Source organism: Eleutherodactylus coqui, chromosome 3 (assembly GCF_035609145.1).
Source record: "Eleutherodactylus coqui strain aEleCoq1 chromosome 3, aEleCoq1.hap1, whole genome shotgun sequence".
Lineage (NCBI taxonomy): Eukaryota > Metazoa > Chordata > Amphibia > Anura > Eleutherodactylidae > Eleutherodactylus > Eleutherodactylus coqui.
In genome coordinates this window covers 230,150,505-230,166,361 of record NC_089839.1, presented here as the reverse complement: position 1 = coordinate 230,166,361, position 15,857 = coordinate 230,150,505, and the positions used below count along the sequence as shown (strand labels likewise).

At 46.9% G+C, this 15,857-nt stretch overlaps 1 protein-coding gene across 1 annotated transcript in view; it reads left to right on the top strand.

Annotated features, from left to right (window-relative positions):
• The window catches only part of FIRRM (FIGNL1 interacting regulator of recombination and mitosis), a 71,046-nt gene that overhangs the window by 22,879 nt on the left and 32,310 nt on the right, over nt 1-15,857 (top strand). Inside the window, exons 8-10 of the mRNA XM_066597062.1 lie at nt 436-574; nt 2,627-2,707; nt 5,099-5,163. Of these exons, the coding sequence (XP_066453159.1) occupies nt 436-574; nt 2,627-2,707; nt 5,099-5,163 (285 nt within the window). The remainder of the gene's footprint in view (nt 1-435; nt 575-2,626; nt 2,708-5,098; nt 5,164-15,857) is intronic.

Sequence of the window (15,857 nt, the reverse complement as noted above, 5' to 3'; positions counted from 1 at the left end):
CAGATGGCCGTGTAGATCAGTCGGCTGTAAAACGCGCTGTATATGCGCTTGTGTGAATGAAGCTATCACATTGACGTTTTTCACTGCAATTACCGTGGCATTTTGAACGCCGCAGTATAAAGCTCCTGTTAATTTCAGCGGGGCCTCACAGACATGCGTTCGATCGCAGCGCTGGACGGTGATTTTTCAGCACTGTCTGCTCTATTTTTCAGCATTTGGCATCACCCATTACAATAATGAAGTGCGCTAAAACACTGTCTGCTGCAGGAACCTGCGGCCAAAATCGCAGCGCTTTGTCGTGTCCACGTGAGAGAATGGCATTATGTTTAATTTCTTGAAAACCTTTACATTTTTTTCTGGTTGTGTTTAGTGTACAAAATAATCTGGTGGGATTCATGCATTATAAACTTATGCTTTGTTTTTTTTTCTTCTAAGGCAGACCCTCAAGCATAACACATTGGTAAAAAGTCAGCTGCGCCATGATGACATTGTAAGTTCCTTGTGTGATGATATCCTACTGTCATTCCAGTCATGCTTGCATCTGGCAGAACACATGAAGCTTACAGGAACACAGGTAAAAAGAGAAGTTTGAATTCTGTCAGTCATTGAGGGCCATTCTGTGTAATGATGCATCTGGACACACAAGGAACTGTCATTTACTTGTTCATCAGTTTCATGCATTTCTTTTACAATAAATACTTAAGCGCCATTTACACGGGGTGATTATCACGCAAGACTTGTTGAAACAAACAAAAATGTGAGATAATTGTTACATCTAAATGCAAAAACAATGTTTACTATTTGTCTTCTTTTTGTTATTGCTCCCTTTTAACCAGCATAAAACTCATCGCTGACTTCTCGCTGCTTGTAAACGCTCCCTACTCAGCGCTTCACTTCGATTGTGAAGTGCTGAGTGAGATTCAGTGATAGTCAGTAGTGATTTGTCTAAGGCCCAATGTCCACGTGTGGATTTTATTTATAAAATCCATGCATGGCCCCTGCACGGGAGATCCGTGTGTCTTTCTGTCCACAGGGATGCATTAGCATCGGTAGGGCAGCTAAAAGCATGCGGATGGGATTTCTTCCCTGTGTGCAGGTAACACGCACAGGAAGAAATTGCAGCATGCTCCATTTCCTTGTGGGTCTCTCGTAAGGACGGCTCCCGCGGCTTCCATTGAAGCCTATGGAAGCCATCCGTATCCGCGGCACAACCAGAGCTGTTTTTGTGCTGTGCCCCGGATACGTGGGAGAGCAGTAGTTTAAGAAAAAAAGCTGTGCACGCTGCCAGCATGCCGAGCACATCTGCCAGCCAGAAGAAAGAAGATCCGGCCTGTACGTCTGAGTGTCCCGCAGCGTCCGGCGAGGTAAGAAAAATGTCTTTTCCCTCACCATGGCCGCGGGCATGCATGGATTTCACTGCGGAATTCAGCAGTGGAATCCATGCGTACAAGTGGACATGAGGCCTAATGGTTCTGCACGAGCGCTAACAACTTTAGCGGTGGCGTCAGCGCTCCTGCAGTCGTAGAGCTGACAGTCCTGTGTAAATGAAGTATTACTGTATAATAGATGGCAAGTATCTATTGTAATTTGGTATCTATAAGAAAATATTCTGCAATTTATTGATCTAAATCTTGGCTCATTCTGATCTTACAAGCCTAGTGGGCAGTCCTAATAACTGAGTTGTTTCTGTGTACACACTCAAACGGGAAAGGCTATCAGTTGGTCACTGATGGGGACCGCTCACGGGACTCAAAAAGCCCAGAATGAGCTGAGATTTAGATCAATAAATTACTATCAATCTGCTCTGCTTGCTCTAGAACTTGCTGCCTGTAGATTGAGCAGAATGCTTAACATAACAGGTTCCTTGTAATAGCCAAGTTCAGGTGCTCAGCTATTTCTCATCTGTCATTGGGGAGCACAGCAGGACCTTGGGTATATCTGATGCTATTAGGAGGTGGACACTGAGCAAAGAAAGAGTTAAGGCCCATTAACCTGCAACGATGATCGCTCAAAATTCACTCAAAAGCCATCATTTGAGCCATAATCGTTGTATGTAAATGCTCCATTTTTTCACTCTTACGGTAAGATTTAGAAACCTAAGTAGCCGCGTTTTGGTCTCCTGGCCTGCCCAAAAACCTAAGCCCTGGTTTTAGACAGACATATGTTGGTCACATTTTCCAGGGAGCAAGGCTCCCTACACGCACTTGCAGGGAAGTTCCGTCCCTCTACCCCCTCTGTCCCTTCCCTTACCTCCTGTCCCGTCCCTTCCCTTATATCCCTAAGATAGGTCATCAATGATATTCTACCTGGAAAACCCCTTTAATCAATGTTCCCTAATGTTCTACGTTTTGGATCCAGATTTACACTAAAGGTTTTTATGTATGTTTGTTGTTTTTTGTTTATTTATTTATTTTTTTACCTGACTGATGCTGTGAAAACCCACAAGATAGATTTTTTTTGTTTTGTTTTCTTGTAATAATACCACCTCCTAGGAAAGCTTATACAACCGTGCATGATGTGTTTAGAAATGCATAGAGGCTCCTTTCAAATGCCAATACTGTACTGTGTGCATAGATCCCTTTTAAGTTTTGACTAAACTTGTACGAAACCTTTTTATTTTGGCTAGGAAAGTACAGACCAAAGATTATTTCAGAAAACTGTAAAGCTGTGCCGATTCTTCGCCAACTCCCTTGTGCACTACACAAAGGTAGGCTGCTTGTATACATTGTCTATACGTTTGTGCAAACTGAACATGCACTCTATAAACCAAACCTGAAGGCCCAATGCACATGGGCGTATTTACACTGTGGGATCCTGCAGCAAATACAGCCCATAGGACATGGATTGAAAAGTACATTTCCTTGCCCATGAGTGGAAATCAACTGCGATATTCTGCTCAAGGGGTGAAAATCGCATCCTGTCCTATCTCGCATTATCCACGTCTTCACTGGCCCGACGGCTCTGCACTGTGCATGTGCGGCTGTGCTGCAGCCGGCACATCTGAAGAGTAGAAAGAAGACGCCAGACAGGTAAGCTGCGGGTCGCTGCAGGAGCACAGGGTCACATCCTGCTGCAAGGATCTCTCACTCTGAATCTGAACCAGCCGTCTGCATTCGGCCTAAAGCAAAAAACTCAACTTCAACTTTTTACTAGTCACAGAGAGCTTCAAAACTTCCCATAGTATAAGTTACCTGAAAGCCACCATTTCTGAAATGATGTTTTGGTCTCTATTAGGCTGCTGCTGAAGTCATTGCTGTCCTTCACCACTTCATTACTGAGCAGTAGGGCCATTAGCCACTTGGCAGATAGCAGAGAAGGTACTACAGCTGTGTTTTTTGTTTTTTTTCCTGTGTAACATGCCTGGAGGCCCATGCTAGTACTGCTTGATGGTCAAGTTGTCATGGACAGCTAAGCCTTCAGCTGCAGCCTAGTATAAGACCATGGGGGAGATCTACAATGGTGGCCTTCAGGTAAGTAAAACTATTCAGGAGATGTAGGACACTGCGTGACTGGACATATGTTGAAAATTCAGCTCTTGACCAGTGTTTTACTTTAAAGTGATCCAGTCATCTTATAAAACCTTTGCTATGTCAGAGGTTTTGATTGGTGGGGCCAGGTGTTAAAACCCTCATGATTGCTAAAACTAAGATGCAAAAGTGCTGTGCCCCTTAGTTCTAATTGTCTTGTCTTTCCTCAAAGAGCAGAGCCAGCGATGTACCTCCTCATAGGCGTTCTATGAGTCCATACACCACTTGCTATAGTAACAGGAGGGCTAAGCACAGCCAATCAGAACTGAAAACCTTTTTCTTTTATGACCAGTAGGGGTTTCAGCACCCGTACCCTCAGCTGACAACACTTGTGACTATAGGTATACTTAGAAAAGGGTTATATAGGGAAAAAATGTTATTGAATAGCTGCACATATGTAACAGAATTCATAATCTCCTCAATCACCTGGCGCTCCCACTCCAACAATGCTAAGTCCCCTGCTACTCTCCATTTTGGGCTGCGGCTGAGATGGTGTCCCAACAGACGTCTGACAACTACAGTTATGGTCGACAAATATGGCCAAGTATAGCTGCAAATGTGTTAAAATGACAAAAGAAGCATTACTTATCCCTCTCCCCCAGCTCTGCAGCGCCATGGTCCTTCCATGTTTAGGAACGAACTGACAGATGCTGGGAACCATAATGCCAGGAGAATGGCATCTGAGTGGTGATGCCAAGAGAGTGGCACCTGGTATCTATTCTTAAACAAAGACTGAGGGCAATGGGGCTGGGGGACAGGATAGGTAAATAATGCCGCTTTTGTAAACACACTTGCAGCTATGCTTGAATCGTATGGCAACCGGACAACCCCTTTAATCACTGGTCGGGGATTGCCTGCTGTAGTCACATGTGCCTGGTGTGGGTGACGTCATTGTTACAGGGTAACCTAAAACAGAGTATGTAAGGTTATCTTTATATAGGCTGATAGTGCTATGGTATTGCATTGTACTGTATTTTAACAGCCTGTCTATTAAAGACCAGCCACAGGCAAGTGTTTAGTAGGCGAACAATCATGGCAGCCTAGGGAACATTCAGAAATCCCCAGGCTGCCATGACGTCCGGAAGGCACTCCTGCATATATCCTTATTCCACACCATCTCTACTCGAGCCAAGCTAAATAACCAATCGCCGTGAATCAGCCAAACCAAATAACCAATCGCCGTAAATCGGCCAAACCAAATAACCAATCGCCGTGAATCGGCCAAACCAAATAACCAATCGCCGTGAATCGGCCAAACCAAATAACCAATCGCCGTGAATCGGCCAAACCAAATAACCAATCGCCGTAAATCGGCCAAACCAAATAACCAATCGCCGTGAATCGGCCAAACCAAATAACCAATCGCCGTGAATCGGCCAAACCAAATAACCAATCAGGTTGCGAATGGTGTGAAGGTGGTGTGGAATTCGTTATACGTCACCCCCGCGATCTTTTCCATGGAGGATTGCCTGAAAGCAAATCTCCATACACCCATTGGGTGTTCTCAATGAGGATCAGTCCCTCTCTGTACTGTGTGTTAATCAAATCAATATTTTTTTTCTCTTTTAAAGGAGTTCATGCAGTTTTTAGCAGGATCCTGTGTTTGTCTTCATCAGTTATACCTTCAGATACAAAGGTGAGTGCATGATTTGTTCAGACTGCTTATAGTAAGCAATATCTTATATGTGTAGTATAATCCTATATGAGAGTGTACAGGGGATTTTTGTACTATAAAACCATTTTTTCTTGTAGCCTATAAATATGCTATTATTAGTGTTGCCACAACTTAAGGTAATTCTACAAGCCAACATTTCGATTCACTGTCACGTTTTTAAAAAAAAAGCGCTTTTTTTTTTTTTTTTTAAACATGTCTGCAAAATAGTGTGTTCAGGCCTCAAATGGGCAGAGTTTCATATACCTGTTCACTGGAGCTTGTAGAAGCGCAGCTCCTCCAGAGGTCCCCTCATCACTGAATACTGTGACGGCACTGTCACAGTGTTCAGTGATCACAGGACTGCCTGCAGGGAAAAAAAACTTCTGCCACAGCTGTCACAGAGAACCACGATACTATTTCATTGCTTTCAATGGGGCTGGCGCTGCTGCCGCCCCATTGAAAGCAATGGGGTGAAGGCAATCCCTGCAGCAATGATTTTCGGGGGAAGGGGGGGTTGAAATAAAAGTCCTACCCCGAAAATCATCCCTAGCTGTAGAAATAAATAAATAAAAATAAACTTGCTTAGAAGCACTGTCCAGCTCTTCTCCCCATCCCCCGCTGTCGTCTTCTCTATTGTGGTGGCTGGGGATTGAAAAATCCTTGCCTCCAGAAAGCGCTGCTCTGATTGGTCGCAGCGCTTAGCCATTGAATGACAGCTGAAAACTGCCTCTGATTGGCTGAGCGCTGTGACCAATCAGAGGCAGCGCTTTCTGGAACAAGGATATTTCAATCCCCGGCCACCACAATAGAGAAGACAACTGCCGGGGACGGGGAGAAGAGCTGGACAGCGCGTCTGTGTGAGTTCATTTTTTTTTTTTTTTTCTACAGCTAGGAATGATTTTTGGGGTAGGGCTTATATTTCAAGCCTCCCCCTGAAAATCAATGCTGCAGGGGTTGCCTTCATCACATTGCTTGCAATGGAGCGACAGCAGCGCCGGCCCCATTGAAAGCAATGGGATGGCATCGCGCTCTTCTGTGACAGCTGTGGCAGGGGATTCTTTCATCCCAGCTGCATTTCCTTCATCACTGAACAGTCTGACAGCGCTGTCACAGTGTTCAGTGATGAGGGAACTCCCCGCAAGGGTTTAACTGAACCTTCCGGGAGTCCCCTCATCCCCTGTCACCTCTGTAACATCACACAATGGCTTTACGCGTTGCGCGGACCTTACCGGCTTGCATTCTAGGCATGCATGTCCTATCTTTTGCATGTGCGAGTATTTTGCGCCTCTAAAAAACGGACATGTGAACACTTCATAGGAAACAATTGTTTCTAATCAATGCAATTTGTGCGCACATAGGCGCACAAAAAAACATGCTCGTCTGACCGAGGCCTAAGGATGCAAAAAAAATGCTCTAACCCCTTTAAGAACTGGTCAGTTTTTGTTCTTCTGTTTTATTTCTCTTTCCCCGCCTTCGAAGAGCCATAACTTTTTTATTTTGCCGTCAACATAGCTGTGTCGGGACTTGTTTGTCGTAAGGCGAGTTCAATATTTAAATGGTATCATTTAATATGCCATGTAATGAACTGGAAAACTTTAAAATATATCTTATTGAGGCAAAATGGGAAGAAAAAAAAGCCTCATTTGTTTGTTTTTGTATTTTATGGCCTTCATGATGTAATAAAAATGTCTTGTTCACATTATTCAACAAGTCAGACCAATTACAACAATAAGTTTATAGTTTTTGGGTTTTTTTGTTTTACTACTTTAAAAAAAGTTGCTTTTTATTTGCCATATTCTGAGAATAACTTTTTTATTTGCAGTTAATACAAACTATGTAAAGTAATTAACACGAGAGGACAGAATACGATTGCAAATGTATCGGGATAAGTCAAGGGCGGAACAGTGGCAGATAAGGTTTAAGACTGATAAATGTAAGGTTATGCACTTGGGCAGGCAAATACATGTCACCATTACACACTAAATGGGAAATCATTGTCATGGAAACTGACTTGGGGATTTTAGTTAACTGGTTGCTCCAGCTATGCTTACAGTGTCAGTTAGCTGCTGCCAAGGCAAGTAGAACCATGGGGTGCTTTAAAAAAGAATATTGTTCTTCCACTTTACAAGTCACTGGTCAGACCACACATGGAATATTGTGGACAGTTTTGGGCACCAGTACTCAAGAAGAATATATCAAAGCCTGAGTGGATTTCAAAAGCAGGCAATTTAAGTAATGGAATAAGTGGACTACAATACCCAGAAAAAGCTAAATTGCCATCATTTAGTTTAGAAAAAAGACTGCTAAGGAATGACCCGATGACTATGTACAAATCAATCACAATCAAAATACTAACTGTCTGTGAGTGATGAGTGACCGTGTGAGTTACATGTAATGATGTCCCCGTCATGTGATCAGTCACCAGCTCTGAGCTCTGCCCCTCATCACATGTCCTTAAACATGCAGAGCTGGTACTAGTCAAACTCCTAACAACCACTTGTTCGTTGGTATGTATGTGAGTGCTTCTGATGCTCTGCCCCTGGTGAAGTCATCACAGGTCCTAGAACATATATAAAACACAGAGCTTGACCGACAGAAGAACAACATAGTTAAGGCTCTTGAAAAGGGGAGGGGAACAATACAAAAATGAGAATACGTTATTATCTCAGACACAACTCAGTAGTACTGACAGACATTGACCTACCGCCACCACAGAGATACGGACTCCTGAAGGATCTGCAGTGACGCCACTACTGTGGGAGGAGCCATTGTGCATTTTGGTAGAAAGTACTGTGTACTGGATAAGCCGACAGTAGGTACCAGGACCTGTGATAATGTCACTGTCGTGTGATCACCTGTGTGTGTGGAGTCAGGGATCACATAACCAGGGGCTCATCACTGTATCCAGGAGTCTGGTGATGTGTGGAAATCAGGATGGATGTTGATGTACCAGACCTGTGTATGACGTGTGTGAATCAGGATATATGTAGTAGAGGGGTGTTTGTGTAATTAATGTGTAGGAATCAAGATGGAAGTAAAAGAGCTATGTGTGATGGTGTGGTAAACATAATGGATGTACAATGTAGCAGAGCTGTGTGTATAATGTGTGGGAATCAAGATGGATGTGGTAGACCTGTTTGTGTAATGTGCCACCAGAAACATTGGTACTATAATTTCCAAATAATTACTAGTCTCTTTATACTAAGGATTATGACTGTAAGGTTGTGCCCACACAGGACTGATTTCCAGCGGAATGTCTGCAGCGGACATTCCACTGCAGATTAGCCGCGGAATGCCTGCCTCTAAACCTGCACCATTTTGGTGCGGATTTTGTCCCATATTCCTGAGCGGAATTCAACACCCTCATTTAGAGGAATTCCGTAGTGGAGATGGCGACATAATTGACATTTTACGGATTTGAATTCCGTGCCACAAGTCACTCTCCGCACAGGTTTTGTGCGGGTTATTTCTGCAGCATGTGGACGAGATTTTCAAAATCACATCCACTTTGCAGCTACTGTAAATGCAGTGGAATTTCCTTGCGAAGGGAAATTCTGTGGTAATTCCATTCTTTGTGAACCCAGCCTTAGGGTATGCACACACAACGGAATCCAGCATGGATTTTTGTGCGTGCATTTGCCGCCTCAGCTATGCAGATACAGGTCCACCTAGAAGCGACACTTCAAATCTGCGTGCAGAAAAAATCTGCGCCATAGTCTATTCCCTTTGAATAGAATGCTGATTTGACTAGGAATTTGACACAATCAGCGCAGATTCCATTTCATCGTGTGAAACACGGCCTAACAAGAGGGCGTCCTCTGCATCTAGAAGAAAGAAGGTTCTTACACCAAAACACAAGACTGTTTTTTTTTACTGTAAGAGCAGTGAGACTATGGAACTCTCTGCCTGAGGAGGACGTGGTGATGGAGAACTCATTAAAATAGTTCAAGAGGGGCTTGGATGCCTTTCTTGACTGATACAGTATTTCATGTTATAGTCACCAATAACTTCAGAAGGGTCGGCGATCCAGGGATTATTCTGATTGCTAGAGTCTGAAAGGAATTTTTTACCCTTATTTTTGAAATGCATACTATGCTATTATGTATCTCGCCCATAAATGAAGCAGTCTTATCAGCCCCAGTTAGTGAGCACAACAACCCTGACAAGTGGCAACTATCATACTCATGTCTGTGCCGAGTGTAGTTGGGTCCAGCGGGCTGTTTATTTGACTTGGGACTGTCGGAGGCATCCTGCATTACATATACAGCGCTCTTCTGTGTGCTTTATTATATAGAGCGATCAGGGAGGCACAAACCGTAAAATACTGTTTCTCGTCCGTATCATTGGGGGACCCAGCCAGACAATGGGATATAGCCACTGCCACTAGGAGGCGACACTAAGCAAAAGTTAGCTCCTCCCAAAAGGCTATATCACCCCTGCAGGCACTCAGCTAATTAGTTTTTAGCTTAGTGTCTGCAAGGAGGCAGACAGGTCAGGTCCAGGAGGACTTTATGGTGGGCATACGGGGAGTCGGGGCTTTTCCCTGGCTTTCCTGTACTCCCGGGGAGGGCGCAGGCAGATGGTGTCTCCACCACTCTGCGGCGCCCTACCCAGCGAAGAAAAGGTGGCACGACCATGCCTATGTGCATTGGCGTCGTTGGCCCGCCAGCAATAGGGTTCCCCCCTCTGGAGCAGCGCCCCTCTCGGACGGCGAGCGCAGGGGGGAACACTGCTGGAACGCAGATGGAGAGAAGGGAGCGTATCCGGGAGAAGGGAACGGAAATTCAAGCCTCCCTCCCAAGTCTGCGGTCGGCTGCCAGGAACCCCTTCAGAGGACCCCCACCACCTTGGAAGGTCCTGGGGAAAGGAGTTCAGGTGCATTCACTCCTTCTCTTTACCTATCTCCCCCTCTCTCCTCTGCCTAGTTCAGTGCATATGGGGTTATGCCCTTCCCCCCCCCCCTCTCTATCCAGAGACACTGCTGAACAAGGGGGTCTGGGTGCTTACCGGCCAAGACTGGGAGGGGGTGGATGCTCGCCCACAGGAATGTATGCTTGCGGGTGACTGCTGCGGCCGTGGGCAGTGGATCACTGCTGTGGGACAAGGAGCAGGCTGCAGAGGGAGCTGCAGCGCCCCGGGGACGCATTAGTGTGGTGCACCTAGCACTTCCTGTGATGCGTCCGGACTTCCGGGGCAGGCCACACCCACCCCAGCTGGGCGGGGCTTTCAGGGAGGTGGCCAGCAAGGAAGATGGCCGCTCCCAGTAGCTCTTACAAGGAACTACTTACTAGTGAGCAGCTCCATTTCTTGCCATTGGTACTTACTGCGGCAGCTTTTTCCTCTCCAAACCGCAAGCACTTCCTGGCAGTGCGGCTTGTTCTACAATCAGCAAGCTCCAGTCAGCAGCAGCAGCACCCGTCGGTCAGCAGCACCCGTCGCCAGCAGCTACAGTCTTCAGCGGCGGGAGCAGCTTCCAGCGTGTTTACCACAGAGAAGGCCGCCAGGACCCAGAAGCTCCAGCTGGGCCAGGACAACCGCAGGACGGGGTAAGCCCTGCCAAGGCAGCTCTCCCCTGTGTTTGCTCCCCACTGCGGGTACTCGCTCTCAGCAGTGCACGGAGACACCCTACCTCTATTCCCACCACTCCCTTGCTAGGTGTGGATTGCTTCATGTCTGACCCTAGACCAGAGGGTTCCAGTCAGGCTATGGGGAGGGCGAAATACTATGCGTGCACGTTATGCAACGCTAAGTTCCCAAGCGGTCAGGCGGAAATCCGCTGTGTAGCCTGTAACCCAGTGCGATCAGCTCCAGCGACCCCGGTGCCCCCCGCCGCCCCTGTAGAGCAGGTAACCGAGCCTGAATGGGCTAGATCACTGGCCGCAGCAGTGTCAGGACTAGCCAGATTGTTGGCTGCAATATTGCGCCGATTAGAATCCGATTCGGAGGTGTCTTCCCCGGAGCTTTTTCGGGGAGGGTCGCGCAAAAGGCGGAGATCCTGCAGCTCTGAAGGGGTTTCTCACAGGTCTTGTCAGTACAGAACGTCGTCCAGATCCCCTAGGTCGCAACAATCTAGAGTCTTTTCACGCTCCTCTTGGTTCCAGGGAAGCATCCCGGACGTATCATAGGTCCAGGGAAGCTTCTAAGCAGTCTCGGCATACAGGGAGGCCGGTTAGATCGGATCCCTCACTGGCCTCATGCTCCTCAACACCTCAAGCTGCAGACCAAGATCAGCCTCCGCAAGGTTTTTCGGGGGGTAGTAGTGGTCTGGAGGAGAAGGAAGCGTCCGCAGTGTCATCACTGTCAGACAAGAGATTGTTTGGCCCAAAACTCGACGATATAATTAGGGATGTTACGGGCGCAAGAATGGCGCCACCTAGGAAGGAATCCGTTTTTCATTCCTTTCGGCAGGTTACATCCCGGCCTACATCAGGACACAGTCTAAGAGGGCCCCAGCAGAGCAGAGGAAGAATCCTGCCGTTAAGGCCAGGCCAGCCTGGTGAACTCGCTCCAAGGCACCTAGGGGCGCAAGGACGGGAGTATCAGTTTGAGGGTCTTTCCCCACCCGCTATTCACAGGGTGGGGGGCAGGCTCTTAGGGTTCCAGAATGTATGGTTAGCCCGCGTGACAGACGCCTGGTTACAGGAGGTCGTCTCACGAGGGTACGCCATCGAATTTGCAACATGTTCACGGGAGCATTTTATCAGATCCAGGATACCGAAGGACCCAGGAAAGGCAACACAGCTGCGCCAGGCAATAAAACAACTGTTGGCGCAGGGAGTAGTGGTGCCGGGGGTGTCAGCACGGAAGGAGTTTTTATTCGAATCTTTTCATAGTTCCCAAGAAGGATGGCAGAGTCAGACCGGTCCTCGACTTACGAAGGCCAAATCGTTACGTCAAAGCAAGACATTTCAGGATGGAGTCCCTCAAGTCGGTAATAGCGTCTATGGAACCGGGGGAGTTCCTGGCGTCAGTGGATATCAGGGATGCGTACCTGCATATTCCAATTCGCGACTCTCACCAGCAGTTTTTACGCTTCGAGGTCCAGGGGAGCCATTACCAATTTGTAGCGCTGCCGTTCGGGCTCTCGACAGCCCCTAGAGTCTTTACAAAGGTGCTGGCAGCGGTAATGGCACTACTCCATACAAGGGGGGTGATAGCCATCCCTTACCTGGACAACATACTGGTGAAGGCTCCAGACCAGGAAGGCAATCTAGAGAGCCTGAGACTCACACTTCAGACTTTGGAGGAATTCGGTTGGGTCATAAACCACGAGAAATCCTGTCTAGTACCAACCCAACAGTTGGAATTTCTGGGGATGGTGTTCAACACCAAGAAGCACCAGATTCGCCTGCCGCAAGCGAAAGCAGTAACACTGGTCAACAAGGTGCGCCCGCTACTTCAGGGGAGGCAAACGACCATCAGGTATTGCATGAGAGTACTGGGCATGATGGTAGCCTCCTTTGAGGCCATACCATTCGCACAGTTTCATTCCAGGGAGTTCCAGCATTTCATTCTGGCACACTGGAACAGGTCGCAGTGGACGTTAGACCAGCGAATCTCCATAACACCAAAGGTTCGCCTTGCCCTGAGATGGTGGACGAGTCTCAGGAGAATCCAAGGGGGTCGGTCACTGTTTCCAGGACAGTGGAGGATACTGACCACGGACGCCAGTTACGGCTGGGGCAGAACTTTGGAGGGACACTCCACCCAGGGGAGGTGGTCACAAGACGAGGCAAGGCTACCGATAAACGTCCTGGAGCTGCGAGCCATCCGGCGAGCACTGCAGTTTTTCCATCCACGGCTCAACAGAAAGGATGTGAAAGTCCAGACAGACAATGCCACGGCAGTGGCATACATCAAGCGGCAGGGGGGCACAAGAAGTGCGAGAACAATGACAGAGGTATCCGGCATACTCAGCTGGGCGGAGAAACATCTACAGTCCATATCGGCAGTTCACATCCCGGGGGTAGAAAACTGTGTAGCGGATTTTCTCAGTCGAAAGACAGTGGACCCCGGCAAATGGCAGCTGCATCCGGAGGTCTTTCAAGCGATATGTCAGCGCTGGGGCACCCCGGACGTGGATATGATGGCTTCCAGACTAAATTACAGGGTTCTCCCTTTCGTGGCACGCTCAAGAGATCCTCAGGCGGTAGCAGTGGACGCCCCACTGGTCTCGTGGGCAGGGTTCAGACTACCATACGTGTTTCCTCCTCTTCCACTCATTCCGAGGATATTGAAGAAGATCAAGAGGGAAGGAGGACCAGCAATCCTGGTTGCTCCGGATTGGCCGTGGCAAGCATGGTATCCAGACATAATCGAAATGTTGGCCGACGCTCCATGGCCACTCCCAGAACGGGAGGACCTACTATCACAAGGACCAATCTTCCACCCGAATCCAAAGTCATTTCGTTTGACGGCCTGGCTGTTGAGACCACGACATTGAAAAAAAAACAAAAAAAAAAACGGGTATTCTCGGAAGCAGTTATCCGAACTATGGTCCAAGCCAGGAAGCCGACATCATCGAGAATTTATTATCATGTATGAAGACTCTTTTTTTCAGCTGGTGTGAAGACCGCCATATACATCTCATGCGTTTTTTCACTAGCAAACATTCCGGATAACGGCCCACTCTACAAGGGCGGTGGGGGCTTCCTGGGCGGTTCAGCATGGAGCCTCATCATTACAGGTGGTATGTAGGGCAGCCACTTGGCGTCCCTGCATACATTTGCAAAATTCTATATGGTCCATACATATGCGTCAGCGGACGCTGCCCTGGGTAGAAGGGTTCTACAGGCGGCAGCCCCCTGACTACTGGGACCTTTTTTTCTGGGAATTCCCACCCTTTATTTCCAGGACTGTTTTTGTACGTCCCATGGTCTGGCTGGGTCCCCCAATGATACTGACGAGAAACGAATATTTTTGGTATAACTTACCGTAAAATCTCTTTCTTGTCACGTTCATTGGGGGACACAGCACCCTCCCAAGGATTAATTTCTTTGTAGCAGGGCGGAGCCCTTTGGTCTCAGGTCACAGATGACGAGATATATATCCAGAAGACTGGTAGATCTTTCCTTGGTTTACGTTAAAGTGTAAATAATTTTGTGTACTCCCACTGGCTGTTCCTACTGCTTGCATACAAACTAATTAGCTGAGTGCCTGCAGGGGTGATATAGCCTGGTGGGAGGAGCTAACACTTTTTTGCTTAGTGTCACCTCCTAGTGGCAGTGGCTATATCCCATGGTCTGGCTGTGTCCCCCAATGAACGTGACGAGAAAGAGATTTTACGGTAAGTTATACCAAAAATATTCGTTTTCTTTCCCTCCTTGGTGCATGACTGACATGCGGCCTTTATTTCAGAGTGCCATTTAAAAAAGGCTCCTTAAGAAAGCCCATCAATGCCTGTGCTCATCAAACAGCAACAAAAGGAACCTATCTGGTGTCCCAAATTTGCAAATTTGGATGTTAAAAAAAAATATAGATGGTGGGCTTAGAGATAATATACAGAGGACTTCTAGTACTTGTTGAAATCTGCAATTCTGTCATTACTTTGGACTTGTCAGATGGCAAATCTTAGAGGAATTGTCACATTGTAAAGTCAGTGGGGATGACTGCAAAGCTCTGCTTTGGCTGCTTTTTTTCATATTTCCCTCTGTTTGCATGTATGAACATCCACCTCTTCCAGCTGGGACTCTGTTGAATGGGTGGGCTCTACTGCTTACTGTCAATTGGTGATGTCGGACTTGATTAACAGTCCAATGTCACCAATTGTCAGTGAGTGGTGGGAACCGCCCACTTGACTGATTGAGAGCTCCAGTAGCTGAATCGAAGAATGGCCTTTGTGAGCGAACAGAGAAGAGTATAAAAAAAGTTAAAAAGCTGTGATAGTGATTGGGGTCTTGGATGCAGAGCTATACAGCCAGCCCCACTGGCTTTACAACATGACAGCTCCTCCTTATTTGTGAATGAAGAAACAGACATTTTGAAATGAGGTCAGGTCATACTAAAGCAAAATACACGGACTTGGCACAAAGAAAGTTCCTCTGCGCTCTTGTAAGATCAAAAGGAAATCCACTATAGAGTACTCAATGGTAGTAATAAAAGTCATTTGGGGCACTACTGACAGGTAGTCCCTAGGAGGAAATTACCCTGTGAGACAAATCACTAATATGCCAAAAAGGTATTTTTAATAAATTATAACGTGATGTAGACAAAATTACAAAATGAGCAATGCGTTTCGGCGCATTTCAAAGCACCTTTCTCAAGCTTAGCATTGGTACAACATGAAAACAGAAATGTTGTAGCACTTAGTTACTTTGCTTCAGAAAAAAGCAAAGCAACTAAGTGCTATAAATTTCTCGCTTATTGCTCCTAGGGACTACCTGTAAGTAGTGCCCTGAATGACTTCTACTACCATTTAATACTCTCTATAGTGGATTTCATTTTGATCTCACAAAAGCGCAGAGGAACTTTTTTGTGCAAAGTCTGTATTTTGGTGTATGTATTCACCCATTTCACATGGAGAAGTTGGGGTTGTTTGTGTGCTGCTCTCCATAATTGTGGATCTACTAAGATCAAAGCCTGTCGGGACTTCGTGTGCTAGCCGGGTGGGTTTCGAAGTAGTGTGGGATCCCCCGCATAGCACCAGGTGAGTCTCTTTACTCCCTTATAGGAGTCTC